The sequence below is a fragment of the Poecilia reticulata genome, chromosome 19 (genome assembly GCF_904066995.2).
Source record: "Poecilia reticulata chromosome 19, P_reticulata-male-v2, whole genome shotgun sequence".
Classification (NCBI taxonomy): Eukaryota; Metazoa; Chordata; class Actinopteri; order Cyprinodontiformes; family Poeciliidae; genus Poecilia; species Poecilia reticulata.
This window is the reverse complement of record NC_088848.1, coordinates 19,628,832-19,648,239: the sequence shown is the minus strand read 5'-3', so window position 1 is coordinate 19,648,239 and position 19,408 is coordinate 19,628,832. Positions and strand designations below refer to the sequence as shown.

Genomic DNA, 19,408 nt, shown 5'->3' with positions numbered 1-19,408 from the left:
GAAATAATGAAGTATTGATGCAGAGGGGCTCATACAGATCTATGGCACATTTTAATAAACATGCATCATTTTCCTCCCACTTCACAGTTATGTACTTGGTTGTGTTGGTCTGTCACATAAAATCTCAAATAAACACATTGAGGTTTGTGGTTGGGTTGTGACAAAAAAATGTGAGAAAAAATTTTGAGATTTGAAAACTTTGCCACTACACGGATTAATTCATCTTCCCTACATCTGAATCTCCTGAGCTTCGCATCAAAACAGTCTGGCAGATAAAATCATGTCCTTCTGAAACAACAATGATAAAAAATAACTTCCATCTTTATTCGTGCATTCCATCCCTACGGGGACGGGGAGGTTGGAATTTGACTCAGTTAAATCAACTAAAAGATTTCCTGAAAAAGTAATATTTAGAAATTTTGCTATTAGTTTAAAAGTCGTAGCTCACAACCTTAAAATCAAATATGGCTGCCATGCATCGTTAGTGAAAGTTCTGGTGAAAATACTGGGTGATTTGTACCCCATTAAATCAGAGGCACATCTAACACTGTACCACATGGAGTTGTGTTTACATGCAGAGTAATATACACCGTCATTAGCTTTGTTATGTAACAATAATGAGCCAGAGTGAAAAGGAGCTAATACTTGTTTGCAGTTTTAACATTTCTCAAAAGAGATTTACCAGCAAGGAGGAGAGACTGGCGAGGACGTCAAGTAAATAAATTCTCTTCTCTAAAGGGCAAGTTTTAATTAGTGTAATAATCGATTTGGACAGCTTAATTAGATATCCTGCGTCCTCGCCCCAGGTCACTCACTCAGGCGCTATTAGCTTAGAAAACTTTGCTAATAAAAGCACGAGCTTATTGTGCGGAACTTTTGTGGTAAAATGGTTTCCGCGGACCGTTATCGCTGTAACACAACGTGCAGCCCCAGAAACAAACTGTATTCACAATTTGCTTTAAAGTTTAAAAGTGTGAAGAAAATAGGAGAGAATGTGAAGCTGAGCACAAAGTCGGGCTAGCTGTCAGCTTTAGCTAAAACATCGAAGGACAGGCAGCCTGTCACGGTGAAGATAGACGGTCTCCACCTTGGCTTTTGATCCCCTGTCCCGCTGTCCAAAGCTCAGGAAGAGCAGCCAGAGGCTGTTCACCAGCTATGAACCGCACAACAGGATATAACCCGCTTTCAGGTTGATGTTAGGAAGCTGGTCCGCACAGAGGAGGTAAACATGAGGTACTGCAGGCGACTGCTGTCTGAGCTAAAGCTGTGGACTTCAGGAAGAAGTAAATGGACAAGGGGACTTAATGAAGGTGAGGCACTGGTACCACTGTCTGCACACCGTCCAGTCTTGTTCAAATTGATAGCCTAAATTGTCTGTTACATTTTTTTTTTGTGCAACTCAGTTCACTCCAGTTCAAGTTATGACTCATTAAAACCGCATTAACAGTCAGAAAACAGCTTGCGGTGCAATGAGACTGAATTGTGGCTTCATTACTGAGATCCAAATGTGCCAGAATAAGAAAAAAACCCTACCTAATTAATTTTCACATATATAACTAATTTAGTAAATATGAAAGGAATAAATACTTATCTGTTAGCTAGCTATTTATTAAATGTACAATTACAAATTCAATGTTTAAATAATTACATTTAAATTCCATATATGTTAAAAACATACTTTTTATGTAGTTATCTAATATTTAATGTGCTACAGTCCATGTGAACTTATTTAAACTGTACTCAAAGTTATGAGATAGACACTAACATTTGATTGGTTGACCTGCACGGCAACTTGGCTACAGACCAATCACATTCAGTATTGCAGTGCTAATCCCACCCACTGACTTTGATAGATGAAGTAATAACAAAGCACCGAGTGCCATGTGTTAAAAAATACTGAAGAACTTTAAAAATACATTTGGCATATAATGAACCAATTTAATTTATAATTATGTAGTTAAATTTAATATTTAATATTTGTGCAAAAATACTTAAAGAAACATTGATAGTTATTTCTTTTCATTTTAATTGTATTTATAAAAGCTATTAATAATAAAATTTAAATTCGAAAACACATTATTAATCCCAAAGGCAAAATTAAGACTTTTTAAAAAATAGAATTTAAATGTGTAATTTATTTAATGAGTTTATTATGTATTGAATTGTGACACATTTGACCTTCAACTCGTCCTTCGCTGATCCAGGCTGTTCATTTTTGCAGGCCTTGGTGGGAGTGGAAAGGCATTTTTGTCTACTTCTAGCTGTCCAAAGGTGTGTATCGTTGGGAGCGGTCCGGCAGGTTTCTACACGGCGCAGCATCTTATCAAGGTGTGTACTTCCTGTTCCGACAGCACACGGATAAACTTCTCTGATGCTTGTTCAAAGCGAACAGAGCATGCCTGGCTTTTAGTCTTCTGTCATGTCAAGTCATGGACACACTTAGCTATTTGCACTACATTTTACAAACATGTTCCTTTTGGGTTTGAGTGGATAAAAATGGAGAGAAATACACTGTTATCGGCTTGGACTGATGGACTGAACAGGAGACTTAAATCGGGAAAAACAGCTACAAGTATTCACATTTTGAACCTCACAAAAAAGGCCAGAGACAAAAAACCCCAAAGTGTTGGCAAATTATTGCTAACAGGCTGTTGATGAACTATTTGAGGCTCTAGAAATGTCAAATAGCAATTGGCCTTTTTCTTTTTTTTTACCTCAGTCTTTTAACTGGAGGTAGAGTCATGCTCTTAATAGTATGATGAAAAAAAAGGGTTCTACATTTGAACTAGATCGCCAAGTTGACAAAAACCTAGTGTAGCGAAGCCAGGTGATTGCACCATTTCTCTTCTGTCAGAACACGCACAGAAGGCACTCTGCTTTTAACACTTGACTATGGATTAACACAACTCCACAGAACTGCAGTAATCCAAATGAGATGTGACTAAGAGATGGATTAGTGTCTCAGACTGATGTAATTGAATGAAGACCTTTAATTTACTAAGTGCCACCAGGCTGGAAAATAGCTCAACTTTACAACTTGAGCTGATCACATTAAATTTAAAAGCAAGAGTTTTTCCCAAATAAGCGGCGACGGGAATGCGAGGTGCCAATAGCACTGCTGTGTCAGTTAAGATTAACTTCTTTCTTTTTCTTTTTTTTTTTGCTTAGTCCCTTTCATGTTTTAGATGTTGTATAAAACGCAGCAATGCCTAAAAAGCAGCACAGAAACGTTATGGACCGGAACATGCAGGCAAATCTGGATGTCATCAGCAAACGGTGTGATCCAGCAGTACGCTTCTTGAAACCGAACACAAAGGGAGGGATATATGTTACTGGAAATATTGCATGATCTGGTTGATCATAGAAGATTTGTGGCTGTCTAAACAATAGTTTATCCTCCAGCTGCCTACGAAGCTTCCTCGTGAACGTAAATCATAGATAAGCGACTCATGACAGGAAGTCGTGACTAAAGTAAGCCGTTTCAAACCGATCATAGATGACAATAAGACCAGAGTGGTAGTTTAGGAAAAAATATAATGAAATCACTTTGAATCTGTGTTATGTTAGCAAACAGTAAGCACAGTAGATATGTCACACCGGAAACAACTCAATTTCTCTGTTATCTTTTGAATGGATTCCTGGACTAGATAATAATCTGTCAAACTAGAACAGGAAAGAGCCCTTCTGTGTTGTGCTGTTGTGTTTTTAGTCACCGATGCATGCTAAAATTTCTAGAAGCCATTATATATATGCTTGGTTGCTTTCGAAGTATTTTAACGTCTACTTTTACTTTTTCTGTGCCTCAGGGAAACATAACCTAGGATCTAATTTTTAATAGAAATCATCTAAGACAAGAAAATAAACATCTAAACTGACAAAGAATTACCCTTTACACTGTAGTTAGCTTTTTTAATTGTATTTTTATAGCTCAGACTTTTCTTACGGACGTGTTTTCCTACAGTTTTCTCTGAACTGAGGCCTCAGTGAGTCAGAGAACGATGGACTGACAGATTGTAAGAAATACAAACACAGAACTATCAAAGCAGGAGCCTAATGGCCCAGATGCACTTTGTTCAAGTTCAGTTGCGATGTTTTTATCTGTCATAACTTTTTTGTCGTCTTTATCGTCTGATCTTTTAAAGCTTCAAAAGCTTCGTTTTGTTTTTTTATTTATGTACCTGCAGTAGAGACAAAAAAAAACTGCTAGATTACTATTTGTTATTTCTTGCAGTTCTGTTCCAGACTATTAAGACAGGAAAATAATCCCCCAACTGTACCACTGAAAAAAAACAGTGAAATATTGTAAAAATACCAAACTCTTGTCGGATATAACAGAAAATACAAACTGGGAGATGATTGCTTTAAGAATCGTTTTAAAAAGCCATTGTATTTTCTTTAAGGTAATTTTCCTCCATTTTGACTTGTAAAACAGATCACACAGGTAGACATTTACCCCATTTAACAGGACTGGCTGTCATCTGAGCTTCATCTATGGTTACTGTTCATGTTTGCTGTTAATTTTACACTGAACAATAGAAACATCATGTTCTAACACATTGGAGAAAAATGGGTTAGAACAGAAGAAAAAACTGTCAGTCACTTTTCAAAGTTTCATGAGACGCTTTTATGAAAGCTGTATTTTGAAAGTTGTGTTGGCTGGTACATAAAAAACCTTTCAGCATCATTTATGAAGAGACGATATCTGCAGCGAGCGATTTCTCCTGTTTGCCATTTTTTTACCGTCCGTTTCTTCCTCTCAGGCCCGTCAGGATGTGGAGGTGGACATTTACGAGCGACTGCCCGTCCCCTTTGGCCTGGTCAGGTTTGGAGTGGCCCCTGACCACCCTGAAGTCAAGGTGTCTGCTTCTTCCACTGACATTTTATAACACAGCAAAGTTTTTCTCTTCAAGTGTTTTTAAAGTGTCTTAATCAAAGAAGCAGCCCAGGGGATCATGGTAGATCTGGAGGGGTTGCAGGAATCCACCGCTCGGGTGGGCGAATTTCTGGAGATGAGTGGAGTGGCAAAAGCGCGCTCGCTTTTTATTTTTATTGGAAATTAATTTTGTTTATGGATTAAGAGTAAATTTAATTGTCCAAAAGCTCAGGAAAGATTTCTGAGTTAGAAAACCTGCAGGATGACGGTCCATACGAAACGCTTAATGGTGAAAAATTGCTTGAGATTCACCTCAAAGCCCTTCCAATTACTTTGTCTAAAAATGTCAAAGAAAGATTCCTGTACAATATTTAACTTAAAAACCTTTTACATTTGATAAGTTGCATCATTTTCAGGTCTAGGATCATCTCATTGTAGGTTATGATGAGTGTTGAGTTGGTCAGAAACATCAGAGATGCGTAGATCTGAGGTGGAAGAACGTTTTGATGGTCAGTCCATGAAAACCACCACCTGACAAGACAAATGAGCAAGTTTTTATATATATATATATATATATATATATATATATATATATATATAAATTAGAGATGTGCCGATCAGGTTTTTTCCTGCCGATGCCGATACCGATCACCCATGAGGGCCGACCACCGATACCAATCACATAATTATTATTATTATTAATTTTTTTATCATAAACACTACCGGTTACATTATGTGGAAAAAGGAACCATGAATTCACCTTAATTTGACAAAAACTTGTTTTTAATAACTTTTTCCAAGAAGAAAACTAAACAAAACAGGCATTGTGCAAATTGTACTGCTATCGGTAATACTATCTTTAACAGACTGATAACATCTGAAGGCTCTGAAGAGGCTAAATAATGCAAAGAGCCAAAATAAAACCTCTCAACATTTCCAAAAAAATTCAAGTACAAAACTTAACATTCAAAGGCAAATACAGGATCCATTACAATAAACAATCCTGAGTTACTGAATGAAAACTTCCTGAGAGCATGGCGGCTAGCTGATTACTGCTAGTTCTGAGTGGCAGTTTGTGACTGAGCAGAGTAATTATGCAGAGCAGGGAGGAGATCAATCATTTTTTTAGAGATTATCTGTCTCATGTTAGGACAGCAAAAGTTTTAATACGTATGTAAAATGTATTTTTTTACGTAGGTGCTGCAGCTTTAAGCAGAGATTCGGTGTGGGAGTCACTACCAGGTGGAACAGAAGCGGCGGTCCGTCTGTGAAATATTACTACCTGTAGCGTAGCAGCGGTTCAACAGCAAGAGCAGAACCAGCGTCTTGCATCGCAGCTCGAAGACTTAAATAATTTTGCGGGTTATTTGTTTAGCTTTCTGACCGTCATGCGTTTGTAGCTGTGCGCTGCTTTACCTGCTGTCTGATCCTCCATGTCTTTTTTACTGCACTGAGCCTTGATGCAGCCAAACTCCGCCAAGTATGGCATTGTTTTTATCTCGTATTAGCTTTGTTGTGTTGATGCATTTTGATGTGCTTCAATTTTCCGCCGCAACACGCAAACTTCCCCATTCACTCAGTGCGTTATAGTTCCACATCGCTTAGGATTTGTTGCTGCGCGTTTGCGCAGTGTGAAGGAAAGAGGAGACCAGCTGCACAGACAGGCTGCGAAATGAGATGCAGGTGATCGGTATCGGCAACAAGAGCCAATGATCGCCGATCATGCACTTTTTCACGAAAATCGGCCCGATTATGATCGGTGACCGATCGATCGGCACACCTCTAATATAAATATATTAAAAAATGGTTTTACTCACTTCTGCTTGGCTGGAACACAACAGTTTAACAAAAACTACAACAAAAAGGAGTTCAATACAGTAACAAATAATAAATGCAAAGATTGCATGAGGAATTAATATCCAGAGTCAACATCTTCAGTCTTTGGCACAGTCTAACTTCTGGAATTTAAACCCGATTGTTTTCTGCAACCTTCAAAGCTGATTTCAGATTTTTTTTTTATCATATCTTTTGTTACAATGTGCCAAACAGGAACTGCAGATGGTTGTTTTACTGGAATTTTGAGAGCATGTACTTCCGGACAAAAGTTTTGCCTGTGGCGCTAATGTTGAGTTTTACAGACAGTGTGGTTTGTAGAGTGATGTCTTAATTGCAAAGAGCTTTATTGTCTTGTCGAAAACTTTCTTTATCACAAGGAGATAGTACAACTTTGCTTTATTAGTGTTGTGTGGCGTATTTTTGCCCTGACACAGCAGAAGGCCATTTAAAGTCACTCGCCAATAACTCATTAGAAAACCAACTGGTTCCAAATTTGCACTTCTATAAATTATTGTTCCTGTACTTTAGAAAGTGTCAAATGTTATTCTGTGTAATATATGCATCTTTTTTGTCCTCCAGAATGTCATCAATACTTTTACTCAAACAGCCAAACATTCCCGCTGTAGTTTCTACGGCAACGTCAATGTCGGGAAGGATGTGACCGTCGGCGAACTGCAGGGAGCGTACCACGCAGTCGTACTGGTGAGAACACGACCAAATCCTAAAACGAGAATTCACGCTTTGACTGTTTTTTAATATACATTTTCTGTCAGAGTTATGGGGCGGAGGGCAACAGGAGGATGGGGGTGCCGGGCGAAGACCTGCCCGGCGTCTACTCAGCCAAAGACTTTGTAGGCTGGTACAACGGCCTGCCCAGCTGCCGAGAGGTCCGTAGAGGGGGAAAAACCTCATGTGTTCTTGTGTAAATCAAAGCAAAACGGGCTGGTTTCATGTTTTTTATTAATTGCTCCTCCAGCTCAAACCGGACCTGAGTTGCGAAACAGCCGTCATTCTGGGACAAGGCAACGTGGCCTTGGATGTGGCTAGGATACTTCTGTCTCCCTTAGACATTTTAAAGGTGAGAAGGATTTTTCTTTAATGAGAAAAGTTGTAACTTTGGAGATAAAATATCTAGAGCAGTTTGCAAAATCTTTGCAAACAAAAAGTTACAAAAAGTTGATGGGTATTGTAGTGATGAAAAGAATACTTTTGACATTACCTCAAAGGTAAAGATTACCTTTAAGGAATGCAGTACTATCTGATACCGAAGCTTCACCTCATGATTTATTGTCGTCCAGAAAACGGACATAACCCAGCCGGCCCTGGAAGCCCTCGCCGAGAGTCGGGTTCAGAAGGTGCTGATAGTCGGCAGGAGGGGACCCATGCAGGTTGCGTGTACAATCAAGGTTCGTATCACGGAACAGAGGAAAACAAGCCGAGCCTTTTATCAAGGAGACACATCTGTCACATGGGAAAACCACACTAACCCAAGAGTTTGACCTACTCTGCAGACACCTGCTTCAGTCTGTTGTTGACTTCCTGCTGTGTGGCATCACCGTCTTGTGGATGAGCCGGTTTCTGCCTGCTTTTAGCTGGCGTGACTCCAGAGTACCTCGCAACACACAGGGTTCAATGTTTGGCTGATGACACTGCTAGCTGCCCAGGTCCTATTGTAGGATGGGGGGGAGGTTATGTTGACATGGTGGGTTTGGGTTTAACCAAACGCCGCTGTTCATTATGACCAAAACGTCCGTCCTTTGCATAACTCGTCTAAACGTTGTCGCCTGGTTTGTCGAGAAATGTTTGGGTGGTTTGGACAAAACCCTGCAAATCGACACCGTGCTATCATAATTGTTTTGAAAAGAACAGGTTTTCAACTTCTAATCTTTCTGAAGTCATATTTTTCAAGTCATTTCTAATTGTACTTGGTGAATTATAACATTTAACACGCTAACATAAGCCTAGAGGATGTCTAATAGAAATCTTGGCGCTTTTTTTGCATTTTCTTATGGTTTGAGACAGTCTTTCTCTGAGATCCGTGGCAATCTGCTTAGTCATCCACATCTTCAAAGTTTCTGCTTGTATATAAGATTTCTTATTGTAAAATGATGGACTTTCCCAATACTGTGGACTCCTGGTCTTTGGAGTTTATGGACTCGTAACAGTCCACGAATAGTTGAAATCTGGGATTACTCAAGTAGCAAACACATCTGTCTGCCTATTTTAATATTTCAAACGCCTATTACACCTTAATATGCATTAATAGATACAGTGTACAGTGGAACCAGTCTTGGCGCTCAGTCTTTATTTAAAGATGTTTGCATCATCTGGTTACTAGATTCCCTTTAATGTATGTGGAAGCTCTAAGTTTAAAAGTAGCTTCTATGCATTGTTTTCTGCTCCATTTCTGCTCAGTCTGTATTGAGTAAATGACATTGTGTGATTTGTTGTGTGGACATGGTGCTAAGCAAACTATGCTGAAATTTTAGCATTTCAACTTTTCTTCATCTAAGCCACGGATTCCAAATGTCACCGATTAGGTTTGAGTCACTTTTTTCCAGCAGGTTATGAAAGAAGTTTATTTTTGGAAAAGGAAACCTGAATCATAAGAACCAGAGAAAACCCAGAAAAAAAAAAAGAAAACGCAACTCCAACGTGGGAGACTTTTGGGTTTTGTTTGAAATCGTGTTGTTTTTGTTTCAAGCTGCTGGTGGAGCTTTGAGAACCCGATTGTTGCGGCCATCAAATTTCTTCCTCTCGTCTGCAGGAGCTCAGAGAAATGGTGAACCTGCCAGGAACCAGGCCCGAGATGGTGACAGCTGACTTCGAAGGCGTCTCAGAAGCCCTCAAAGGTCAGAGGCGAATCAAAGCCTTTCATGACAAGTTTCTTTTTTCGTTTTGTTTTTGTTTTTCATTTTTACAATAATTTCCCAGGACCGCAACAGGTTTATTTTTTGTTGGTTTTTTTTTAAAACGAGTCTGACTCAAGATTTACGGATTTTGCTCTTAGTTCTCATCTCCGACTTGACGGAAAGCATGCGAGTTCACGAGAAAGCGACGTGTGACTAATGCAGAACAACTTGAGCTGTCATATGGCAGGAGGAAGTGTATGTTGTGGTTAACAGCTGAGACAGACCTATGGCTCATACACAGAGCTGAACGGAAACTGTTCACAGGTTTAAAGATCGCTTCTGACGTACGAGAGCTGACAGAGGGCTGCAGACGAGGCCAGCCGCTCTGCCGCTCGCATCGTTCCGCTGACCTTCCGGCCAGCAGCCTCGGCCTCGATGGAGACGTGGCATTGATTTGAAACGGACGCTCTTTTTCACCTTGACCTTGTGAATATTTTTGGTGATAAGCGATGAGGGGCAAATGCAACATTAAAACAGCATTTCTGTGACAAATGAGAATATCATCACCTACATACACCTTCATGTGTGTTTTTACGCAATCCCAGTGCCTTGTTGGGTTTAATGAATCCTGAGTTTGATGTCTACAAGCCTTCAGAAACACAGCTGCAACTCGTACCTGAGCTGGCATCTCTACATTGGCTTTCCTGTTCATTGCTCTGTGGGTAGAGTAGTCGTCTTGTGATCGGAAGGTTATTGGTGCGAATCCAGCTTCCTCCTGCCACAAGGCATTTAACCCCTACATATCTGTGTATCGGTGTAAAAATGTTTGTGTGAGTGTGAATGGGTGAATATAACTCTAGCATAAAGTGCTTTGGAAAAATGTACCATTTTACCATTCATTTTAGGACTGCAACTAGATCATTTCAATGTGGAAGAAACGCTGGCATTTTGAGAAATGCTGCAAACATTTAGCATCCAGGATTTACTTTGCACTACCAGCCACTTTTGCCTGTTTTCACTCTCTAAATTGAGCTATTATTTCTTTAATGCAATTTTGGTTACAGAGGCTTCATAATTCATTTTAATTATTATTTCAGTTTCAGATGTTGGGTTCGGATGTTTAAGACCTTTTCCAGTTCCGGTGTAAAAAATATTCTTTCCAAATTAAAGTTATTTGATCTTTCAGAGAGTGTAATTACTTGCATTAAAACACAATTATTATTATTATTATTATTAGATTAGTTGAAAATGGTCTCAAATTGACAATGTTATCGTTTAACACAATGGTTTCTGGGACGATTTATCGTCCAACAAAATTAGTTATTATGATCCGACAACAAATTTTACTAACGATTATTTTAAAAATCAATTGTTCAGGAAATTAATCGATTAAATGGGGTTAAAAGAAAATACCACAATCTTTTCTTTCCTGGTGAAAATGGACTTGCGAGGTTTGGTTCTTTAATAACTTCGGTTGGTTTTTAGCGGTTGGCTAAAAATAATGGTGTCAAAATCAAACATGACATCCAGTCTTCTGTTTGTACACATCAGTCTATTGTTAGACCTGAGATCTCAGTTTGCTGATGTGAAACTGGTCATGAACAAAAATAACTGACAACAGCGGTATGTACATCTAAACATGGTGTGAAACCGATTCAGGTGGAATAAAGTATTCAATTATTAACTTGTTCAACACACATTTGTGCCGACTGTTCCTCCATACATTTGGTGAATAAGTCACATTTAAAGCGCCAGTGTCTCTGCTGTCCCAGACGTCCCGCGGCCCAGGAAGCGTCTCACCGAGCTGCTGCTGAAGACGGCCCTGGACGCGCCCGGAGACGAGGAGCTGGAGAGGCGGAGAAACGCCGCCAAGGTCTGGGGGTTCCGATTCTTCCGGAGCCCCACGGAGATCTTAGCCGACCCCGGCCGCATCCGAACGGCCGGCATCCGACTGGCGGTCAACAGGCTGGAGGTTGGAGCACAGCTTTGGATTTCAAAACCCAAAATGCGCCCGCTTCGGATTCTTATAATCTGTGTTTTCTCGGGGTCAGGGGTCAGGAGACGCAGCTCGGGCTGTTCTGACCGGAGAGGTGGAAGACGTCTCCTGCGGTCTGGTCATCAGCAGCATCGGCTACAAGAGCCTCCCCATCGACCCCGTCGTGCCGTTCGACTCCCGCAGAGCCATCGTGCCAAACTCAGTGGGCCGGGTTCACCAAGCCGCAGGTTTTAAAACATTGTCCTGCAATGAAAACCCTTTAACTAGACCATTTTCCATAACTCTGTCTTTCTCTTTAGGCTTGTATTGCAGCGGCTGGCTGAAAACGGGCCCCACAGGTGTGATAGCCACCACTATGAACAACAGCTTCGACACGGCCCGGTCCCTGCTGGAGGACATGGACTCTGGAGCGTTGGACGTGTCGGCTGCCAAACCCGGATCGCAAGCAGTCAGCAGTCTGCTGGAGGAGCGAGGTACAGCAACGCCTCAGCACTTATCGCAACATTTGTTGTTAACCATCTTTATTTATCTTCACCCAGAAATTAACTACAGCCCAGAAACATCACAGCTATCTATTAAAAAAACTGTATCCATGGTGTCCACCCATCCTTAAAAACAATTAAATCCATGTATATAAAATGAAGGCCTTAAAATATCTTACATTTTTAAAAAAAAAAATTAAAAATTTACTATTTAATCTCTCATTCATTTTTTAAAATATTATACTGTTACTCTGCTACTTTGATTCTTCTTTGCATTGTGTGACTGGAGATGGTTGAAGCTATGCTAACTAGCTGCTAATATACCCTAATTAGCTAGGATATATTAGCTTTGCATCTATCGTGTGTAAGTGCAAATTTGTGGCCAGTTGGCTGGACAATCTTTGTATCCTTCTCTGGAGATTTAGCTCTTAAATTCCATTCATGATGGTCTTAACATGCCTTAAATTCAAGTAAAAAATGTGGGCCTTAAATATATTAATCACAGACTTAGGTTTTGATTGGACAGGACTGTTTAATCTTGTATATCTTTTTTTTTTTTCTCGTGCAAATCTGTTGCCACTTGGCTGGAGGTCATTGGTACGTTTCTCTGTTGATACAAGTCTTAAATTTAATTCATAGTGGCCCTGAAAGGTCTTAAATTTTAGTTGGTGAAATCTGCAAAAACCCTGGTATCTTTATTGGAGTCGAAACAATTAATTGGATTAATCATGATGAATATTAATGAAGTAATCGTCAAATAATTTAATTGGCAAATGTTTGTCAACTGGAGTATGCAGACTCCAAAAAAGGTTGTTTTGCTGAACATATTCAGCAAAATTAATATTAAGCCAAAACTGTGCAAAAAAAAAATACATTTTGAATTTATGATGTAAAACAAACAAACAAAAAAAATCCTATTGTCTGTAGTATATTCTACCCAGAACTCGGGTGGCATCATTTTATCTTCCCCTGGTTCAAATTCTGTCGAAGAAAAATCTCCTATTCAGCACCTTTTGCTCTCCAGTTTTGAGTTGACCACAAAGTCTCCATGCTGCCCACCTGCTGGTTTAAGCTCCAGTCACTGAGGGTTTGTTTTGCGCCATTTGTAGGAGTGAAACCAGTCGCCTTCTCAGACTGGGAGAAGATCGACAGCTTGGAGACAAGGAGGGGGGACGCTTGCGGCAAACCCAGAGAGAAACTACTGAGTGTAGAAGAAATGCTGAAGGCGGCCTGGTCGTAACGGTCAAGCAGCAGGCGGAGTCCGGGAGAACGACGATACAATGACTGGTTACTGTATCCATGGGGACCAGATTCATACAGTACAAACATACTGTATGGCATCAACTTATTACTAAGTTGATTCTTACAGCACAAAGATAAATATTCAGTCAATTTCAGCTGAAACATAATATAGAACAGGGGTGTCCAAAGTGTGGCTGGGAGCCATTTTTGGCTCTTGAAATTATTTTTGTTTGGCCTCTGACCACAAGTCAAAAATTGTAAAAAATAAATAAAATTTCAACAAAATAGAAAGCAACAGATTAACTTGGAAATAATCTGTTTTTTTTTTTTAATTAAAGAAAAAGAAGCCATTTTTATGTTTTGGATCTTTAATAATATCCAGATTTTTTACATAAAAATTGTGCATGTTCACATTTCATCTTTAGGTTTCTACTTGTAGAAACTCCACCTATGGTGTGTTTACTAATTAGATAACTTCTGGTGGCAATTTGATTGCAGGGATTTTATTTGAGGGGCTGGGTGGAGATGACCAAATCAAAGGTTGAATGAAAATGCACACCACACTTATCAGACACAGTAATTTGTATAGGAAACTGAATAATGCAAGTCAAATTTAGCAGTTTATTTTTTATTTTAAGTTATAAAATAAATATTTTTCACCCCCTTTGCAATTATGTATCACTTTGTGTTTGGTCTGTCACATAAAGTCCCTGCATCTTGTGACTAATGTACAAACAGGTCAAAAGGGCAAGGCACTGTGTGTATAAAAAGTCAAGCCGTTTACTGGGTGTGTACTCAGACTAGAGGACGACATTTGGAAGTGGAGCAACGGAAACCGCAAGTTTTGGTCCCCAGTGATGTCGTCCTGCTGCACTCGGAGCTCAGCAGTCATTGACTATAATATTAAAATCTTTTGTTCCATGCTAGCTAATGTTTACATTTTGTAGTCAACAATAATGGATTTAAATAAAATGATAAATCCTCTGGGTGATGTTTTTGTAACTTTGGAGGGGGGAAAAAGTGGAAACTAAATCATTCCTGCACAAAATGAAATGGTTGCGGTAACGTTCACATATTAACCTGTAGTTTCGTTAGCTTGGTCCAGAGTCAGCCAGTTCATTCTTCCATTAATCACTGGCGTGACACCGCCCCCTGCTGGATGAGTCTAGATTACAGTAAATTCCAGTGAATGGGGGCGATTTAAGTGCTCGGTTTACCATATTTATTAGATACAGAAAAAACTGCGAAGCTGTTTTGTCTTTGTAACCATATAATTTACTTTACTTAGCGTGGTCAGACTTATTTTTATTGGTCAGCATTTTTTGTTTACCTGATCCGTTTGAATTCACAATGTTAAGTAATTCATTAAACTGAAAATAAGGCCGAATAGAACAAGTTTGAAAAGGAAACCAGAATAAGATGCATTTTAAACAAATTTAAAGATAAACACTTTAGTTACACTGACCCACCTGCAGAAAATAAGGTAAATACATCAAATTTGTACAACATTTCAATAAAACATTTTTTACAATAGAATTGTCTTGGATCCCCGATAAGCGGAAGAAAATGGATGGATGGACGGATTGTCTTGGATCAAGAGATGTAACTTTTATGGCCTATGACTACTTTTAACTTTACAACTGTGCTTTACCAGTCGCACTGTTGGCGCTGATTCTGTTCCTATTCCTCAGTAAGACTTGGGCAAAAATGGACACTTATAATAAACTTTTTAAAATAAAATATGTATCTGACTGAGGACAATGAGCTGTCGTCACAAGACTAAAGAGAAGACTCGGAAACGGTTAACAAATGCTTTATTTAGACGGCGATTCCAAACTTTCCAGACTGGATTTCCGGTCGGATATGTTTCTCCTGATCAGTAAATGCCGTAGGTGTGCTCCTTCCCATCTCTGTACCTGTCCAGGTAGCGTAGCGGCTGCCTGTGTGGATACTTGACCTGTGGAGGGTGGTACACTGGAGGCCTGATGAACTCAAACACCGGCTCCTTCATGTCTAAAGCGAGAATGCGGCTTTAATTTTTAAACAGACTTCAAAACAAACATGGCAACTTAAAGAAACACGACTCACTGAGTGTGTGGTGGAAAGTGTTGGTAACCGATTCGTCCCACTGGCTCTGGAAGAAGGCCAGGCCTGCTGGCGTCATGTCGTCCTGATGCTTTCTGTAGAAATCTACGGTCTTAAAGGTGCGGTCAACCAGCGAGTGGCTGAGGAGGAAAGACAGCATGGATTATTACACACACACCAACACAAGTGGTAATACTCCTCTTGTATCCTATTATGGTAAGAAAGAACATCTCGTTTAAAACGCTTGAACTTCTTGATTCTCTCACATTCAGGTAAGATGCCGGGGCCGTTACTCACCATGGCGATGGGCGGAGATCTTCCCGGAAGCTGATGGGTTTTTCCTGCTTGAAGAGGACGTAGATGTAGCGGTGGAAGCCTGTTCCCCTGGCAGGGAAGGGCGGCAGGTAGTGACACAGCTCCTCTCCGGCATGCACCGCCCCGCCTGGAATGTTCCCGCTTCCAGGGACACAAGATATTCCACACTTTTAATATTAACATGTTTTGGGACGAACTGGATAAAGAAATGCACACTTTGGATTGGATCCAAAGTACTTACACAAGCCAGTGGAGGTACTCTGCCTCGTTATCCAGAAGATGCTCGTCTGCAAAAAAATGAAATAAAAATAAAGGTATGTTTTCTGGATTTAAATGTGAAAACTAGGGGTGAAAACAATCAACTTGTGATGGTTAATTCAAATTAATTCCAATTGATTGTTCTTTTATTGTTGTAGGCCAAACCCCATCCAGCAGAGAGCGCCGCTGGTCATCCTCAAGCGGCGCCTGCCGATACAACATGGCGGCCATATCAGAACGGAAAGAGAAACGGTCCAAACTCAGACCTTTATGGGAGGTAAAATGCACTTTATGCGGTTCCGTTTTGAAATATAAACGCGCTACAAGTTATTTAAGTTTCACCTCGATAGCGCTCATTCAGCCGAAAGGCTGAATAACAGAGCAGCGTCAACTTCTCCACCAAAAATAACGAAGGCGAGGACGTGATGACAGGAAAACGGAGGAGATGACGCAGAAAAATGTTAACATGATGCGGAAAAAAAACCATTGTGTTGGCATTGTGCCAATAAGTGAATTAATACACTTAATGGAGCAACGTTTTAAGTTTTTATTCAGCAATCCAAGACGTTCCTGTTTTGCTATGCTTTATATGCAAGTTTAAGAATGAGAATCCCACAATTTTCTGTTTATTCAGTCGATATTTAGTACAGCTGACTTTTTTTTTTTCAAATTCAGTATATTATGAAACATTTATCCCTTTATGTTAATGGAATGACGGTCAGCCATCTTGAAAGAATAGAAAATTTAAGTTTTTAAGAAAATGGCCGCTTGTCAATCAACCGTTAGTCGATGGATGAGATCAATCAACTTTCCATTAACTCAACTGATAACTTGCATCCCCAGTGAAAACAGACTGCTTAGTCTCACAGGCTAAAGGCGACGCTGACCTGGAGAGGTGAGCAGGAGGGTCCATAGGGAGCCCTCCTCCGCGTCAAAGGCGATCCGGGGGGCCGACACTGCCTAAAGAGACAAGATGGAGCAGAAGATAAGCTAAGAGAAGAAACATAATATCGGAAAATTCATCCTCTGTCTTTTTAGCATACTTCTGTAGGCGTCAGCTGATTCCCATAATGCACTTGTCCATCAGTGTCCTGGCTGTAGCTGATGCGGAGGGTGACCTGAGGTCGAAAATACGCCATTGGAAAGAGGTCCCTGAAGACCCCGTAGTGGTCGGCCAGCTTCTTTATGTGCAGCGGTCCGCTGTTCTTCTCCCAGGTTTCCTGCACTCGGTCCAAGGAAATCTTCACTGAAAGGGTGACATGTGTTAACCTCACCAGTTGAAAAAAGTCACATTTTGACAAACGTCAAGGGAAAAAAGAAAGCGTACAAGTACGAAGTCGGGAGGCCCTCTCCAGCTCGACGTTCCTGCTGTTTTCCCTCATTACCTGCCTCCTCTCCTTCACCTCTTTGGTTCTGCTGGGACGACAGTACGACAGTCCGATGTCCACGCGCTCGGCACCTTGACGCACAACAATACTCAGTGATGCATTTGAACGCCATCAGCAATAGATTCCAGAGTTTACTCCTCACCGTGCTCGGGATCTGCTTTTTCCACGTAGCTCCTGTAGGTCTTCCACCACACGCGCTTGTTCTTGGCCTCCTCTGCCTGTCGGAAGTAGCGGTTGTAGCTGCGGTATTTCTCCAGAGACTCCAGGTTCGATGTGTCCATGTCGTCATTGGGCATGGGTCCCAGCGGACGCACCCGTTTGCTGAGGACCGCTGGGTCCAATGGTTAGAAACAACATCGTCAAAATGTTATGGGTTTAAATTATTATCTTGTATAACTGCGTTTTTAAGTCAAATTTGAATTAAAGCTAAAGCTAAAATGTTTCAGTCAGGCATGTTCACAGACAGAGCTCTTTTAGTGACAAATTATTATTATTATTATTATTATTATTATTATTATTATTTACCCTGTTATGACTATTTATGAGAACCTCGAATAGAGCTGATGCTAGTTTCCACTTCTTGGTTTGAAGCCTGTGCTTGTCTTCTGCCCTCTGCTGGAGGATCAATGTATTGCAGAAGGAAACATCTCGTTTGATTCAAGAGTAATAAAAGGCCGAATACACCTTTATTAGAAACAGAGTTTAAATGGGATAGAAAGCTCTCTTTGTTTTCATTGTTGATAAGAGGAAAAAAAACAAAACGTGTTTTAACACAATTATACCAAACATAACTTATTAAACATTGTTTTACAGCAATAACGCAGTAAAAATGCATTCATTTGGACACAAATTCAAAGTAGACACGAGCCACTTTTTCATGAAAAGAAAAATAGAAAACATCCAAGGGGAGTGAATATTTGTTGCCAAGAATATTTGTCAAATTCTAATTCTGGTCACATTTAAATCAGTGACTGTGTAGGCAAACGCTTCTTTTGCAGTAACATTTAATTTCATTATTTTTAGTTGATGGAAAATCTAATTCATGTAAAAGATGTCAAATTAGATTTTTTTGATTTTTTTTTAAGGAGTATGGTTACATGCCCACATAAGTCTAAGCACTTCTGATATAAAGAAAACCAGGTAATGCTTCAAATAAATAATGGTTTTGTTAAAGTGAGGAGTAAAAGAAAATGTACATTTCAATTTTAATTACTGAAAGTGAACTATTTTTCTTAGTTATTTCTCGTCAGCCTGTAAAGGGTTCATTGCTTTTTGATACATGATTAAATTGTAAAAGTTAAACTTGCGGATTCTCCTTCTCTCTTAAACTAACCCAGTTATTTTACCAACGTAATGAAGACTGAAACAAAATGTTTGATTTTTCTGACTGCTGCTTTGTTTGTCATGTCTGACCGCACAGTCGAGGCCAGCATGTTTGTGTTGTTTCCTTCAAACACCCTTTTACAAAGCATCACTCGAGCATTAAAGTTCGGACAATAACTACCAAATAAAAAATATCTCAGAAAAAAACAATAACAATACCTGTTGTAGCAATAGTCCTCGCGTTATTGACCCCTAAATCTGTCCCAGTTCGCACAGCAGCACAAACTGTGCGCAGCGCCATCTTGGACGTAACTACGGTGGCCGTGTGGTCAAATGATACAGAAGTACGATGTTGCGTTTAATGCATCAAAGAACTCAGAAATCTTCTTCAATCACTTTTTCCCGTTGATAAGTAATATTAGTGAACAGGTGTTCTTGTATTGTAACCCAGGCAACGACTAATACGTCAAAAAAAGGAAATAAAAATACAAAAAATTACAGGAAAAAAAAAGAAATGTAATAAAAATGTAAAAATATTCTTTTGTGTTTTAATGACTAGCAGCAATCTGGGTTGTGAATTCAAACATTGCACAACCCTCTTTCTTTTAAATGGGCTAATATAAGTTTTCGAGTTCAACATGACCAAAACATAGTCGAACTGATTTTACACTTCAGAAATTTCTTAACAGTTAAGCTTCTTAACTATATTTATTACCTGAAAGCGCATACTAGTGTTAATTTTAATAAGTGGTCTAAAT

At 39.7% G+C, this 19,408-nt stretch overlaps 2 protein-coding genes across 2 annotated transcripts; one reads left to right on the top strand and one right to left on the bottom strand.

Moving 5' to 3' along the window:
• Positions 1–886: 886 nt before the first annotated feature.
• Positions 887–14,265, top strand: fdxr (ferredoxin reductase). Its single transcript, XM_008437793.3, has 12 exons — positions 887–1,310; positions 2,222–2,328; positions 4,761–4,856; positions 7,289–7,411; positions 7,483–7,596; positions 7,686–7,787; positions 8,008–8,115; positions 9,477–9,561; positions 11,334–11,533; positions 11,613–11,784; positions 11,857–12,030; positions 13,149–14,265. Exons 1-12 carry the CDS (start codon positions 1,229–1,231, stop codon positions 13,277–13,279), a joined length of 1,494 nt encoding a protein of 497 aa, XP_008436015.2. The 5' UTR covers positions 887–1,228; the 3' UTR covers positions 13,280–14,265.
• Positions 14,266–15,078: 813 nt separating this feature from the next.
• mrpl38 (mitochondrial ribosomal protein L38) lies at positions 15,079–19,029 on the bottom strand. The gene is made up of 9 exons (XM_008437788.3): positions 18,870–19,029; positions 17,470–17,658; positions 17,267–17,398; positions 16,983–17,185; positions 16,827–16,899; positions 15,923–15,968; positions 15,664–15,822; positions 15,370–15,506; positions 15,079–15,294 (listed from the first exon to the last, which is right to left on the bottom strand). Exons 1-9 carry the CDS (start codon positions 18,949–18,951, stop codon positions 15,158–15,160), a joined length of 1,158 nt encoding a protein of 385 aa, XP_008436010.2. The 5' UTR covers positions 18,952–19,029; the 3' UTR covers positions 15,079–15,157.
• Positions 19,030–19,408: the final 379 nt, after the last annotated feature.

Excerpts from the sequence above, each read along its gene's own strand:
- fdxr (XM_008437793.3), top strand. The coding sequence starts at position 1,229 with ATGAGGTACTGCAGGCGACTGCTGTCTGAGCTAAAGCTGTGGACTTCA. Across the intron at positions 11,534-11,612 it reads TGGCGGTCAACAGGCTGGAG|GGGTCAGGAGACGCAGCTCG; the intron begins GTTGGAGCACAG and ends TCTCGGGGTCAG. Across the intron at positions 11,785-11,856 it reads CCGGGTTCACCAAGCCGCAG|GCTTGTATTGCAGCGGCTGG; the intron begins GTTTTAAAACAT and ends CTTTCTCTTTAG.
- mrpl38 (XM_008437788.3), bottom strand. The coding sequence starts at position 18,951 with ATGGCGCTGCGCACAGTTTGTGCTGCTGTGCGAACTGGGACAGATTTA. Across the intron at positions 16,900-16,982 it reads ATCAGCTGACGCCTACAGAA|GCAGTGTCGGCCCCCCGGAT; the intron begins GTATGCTAAAAA and ends TTGTCTCTTTAG. Across the intron at positions 15,969-16,826 it reads CCTCCTGCTCACCTCTCCAG|ACGAGCATCTTCTGGATAAC; the intron begins GTCAGCGTCGCC and ends ATTTTTTTGCAG.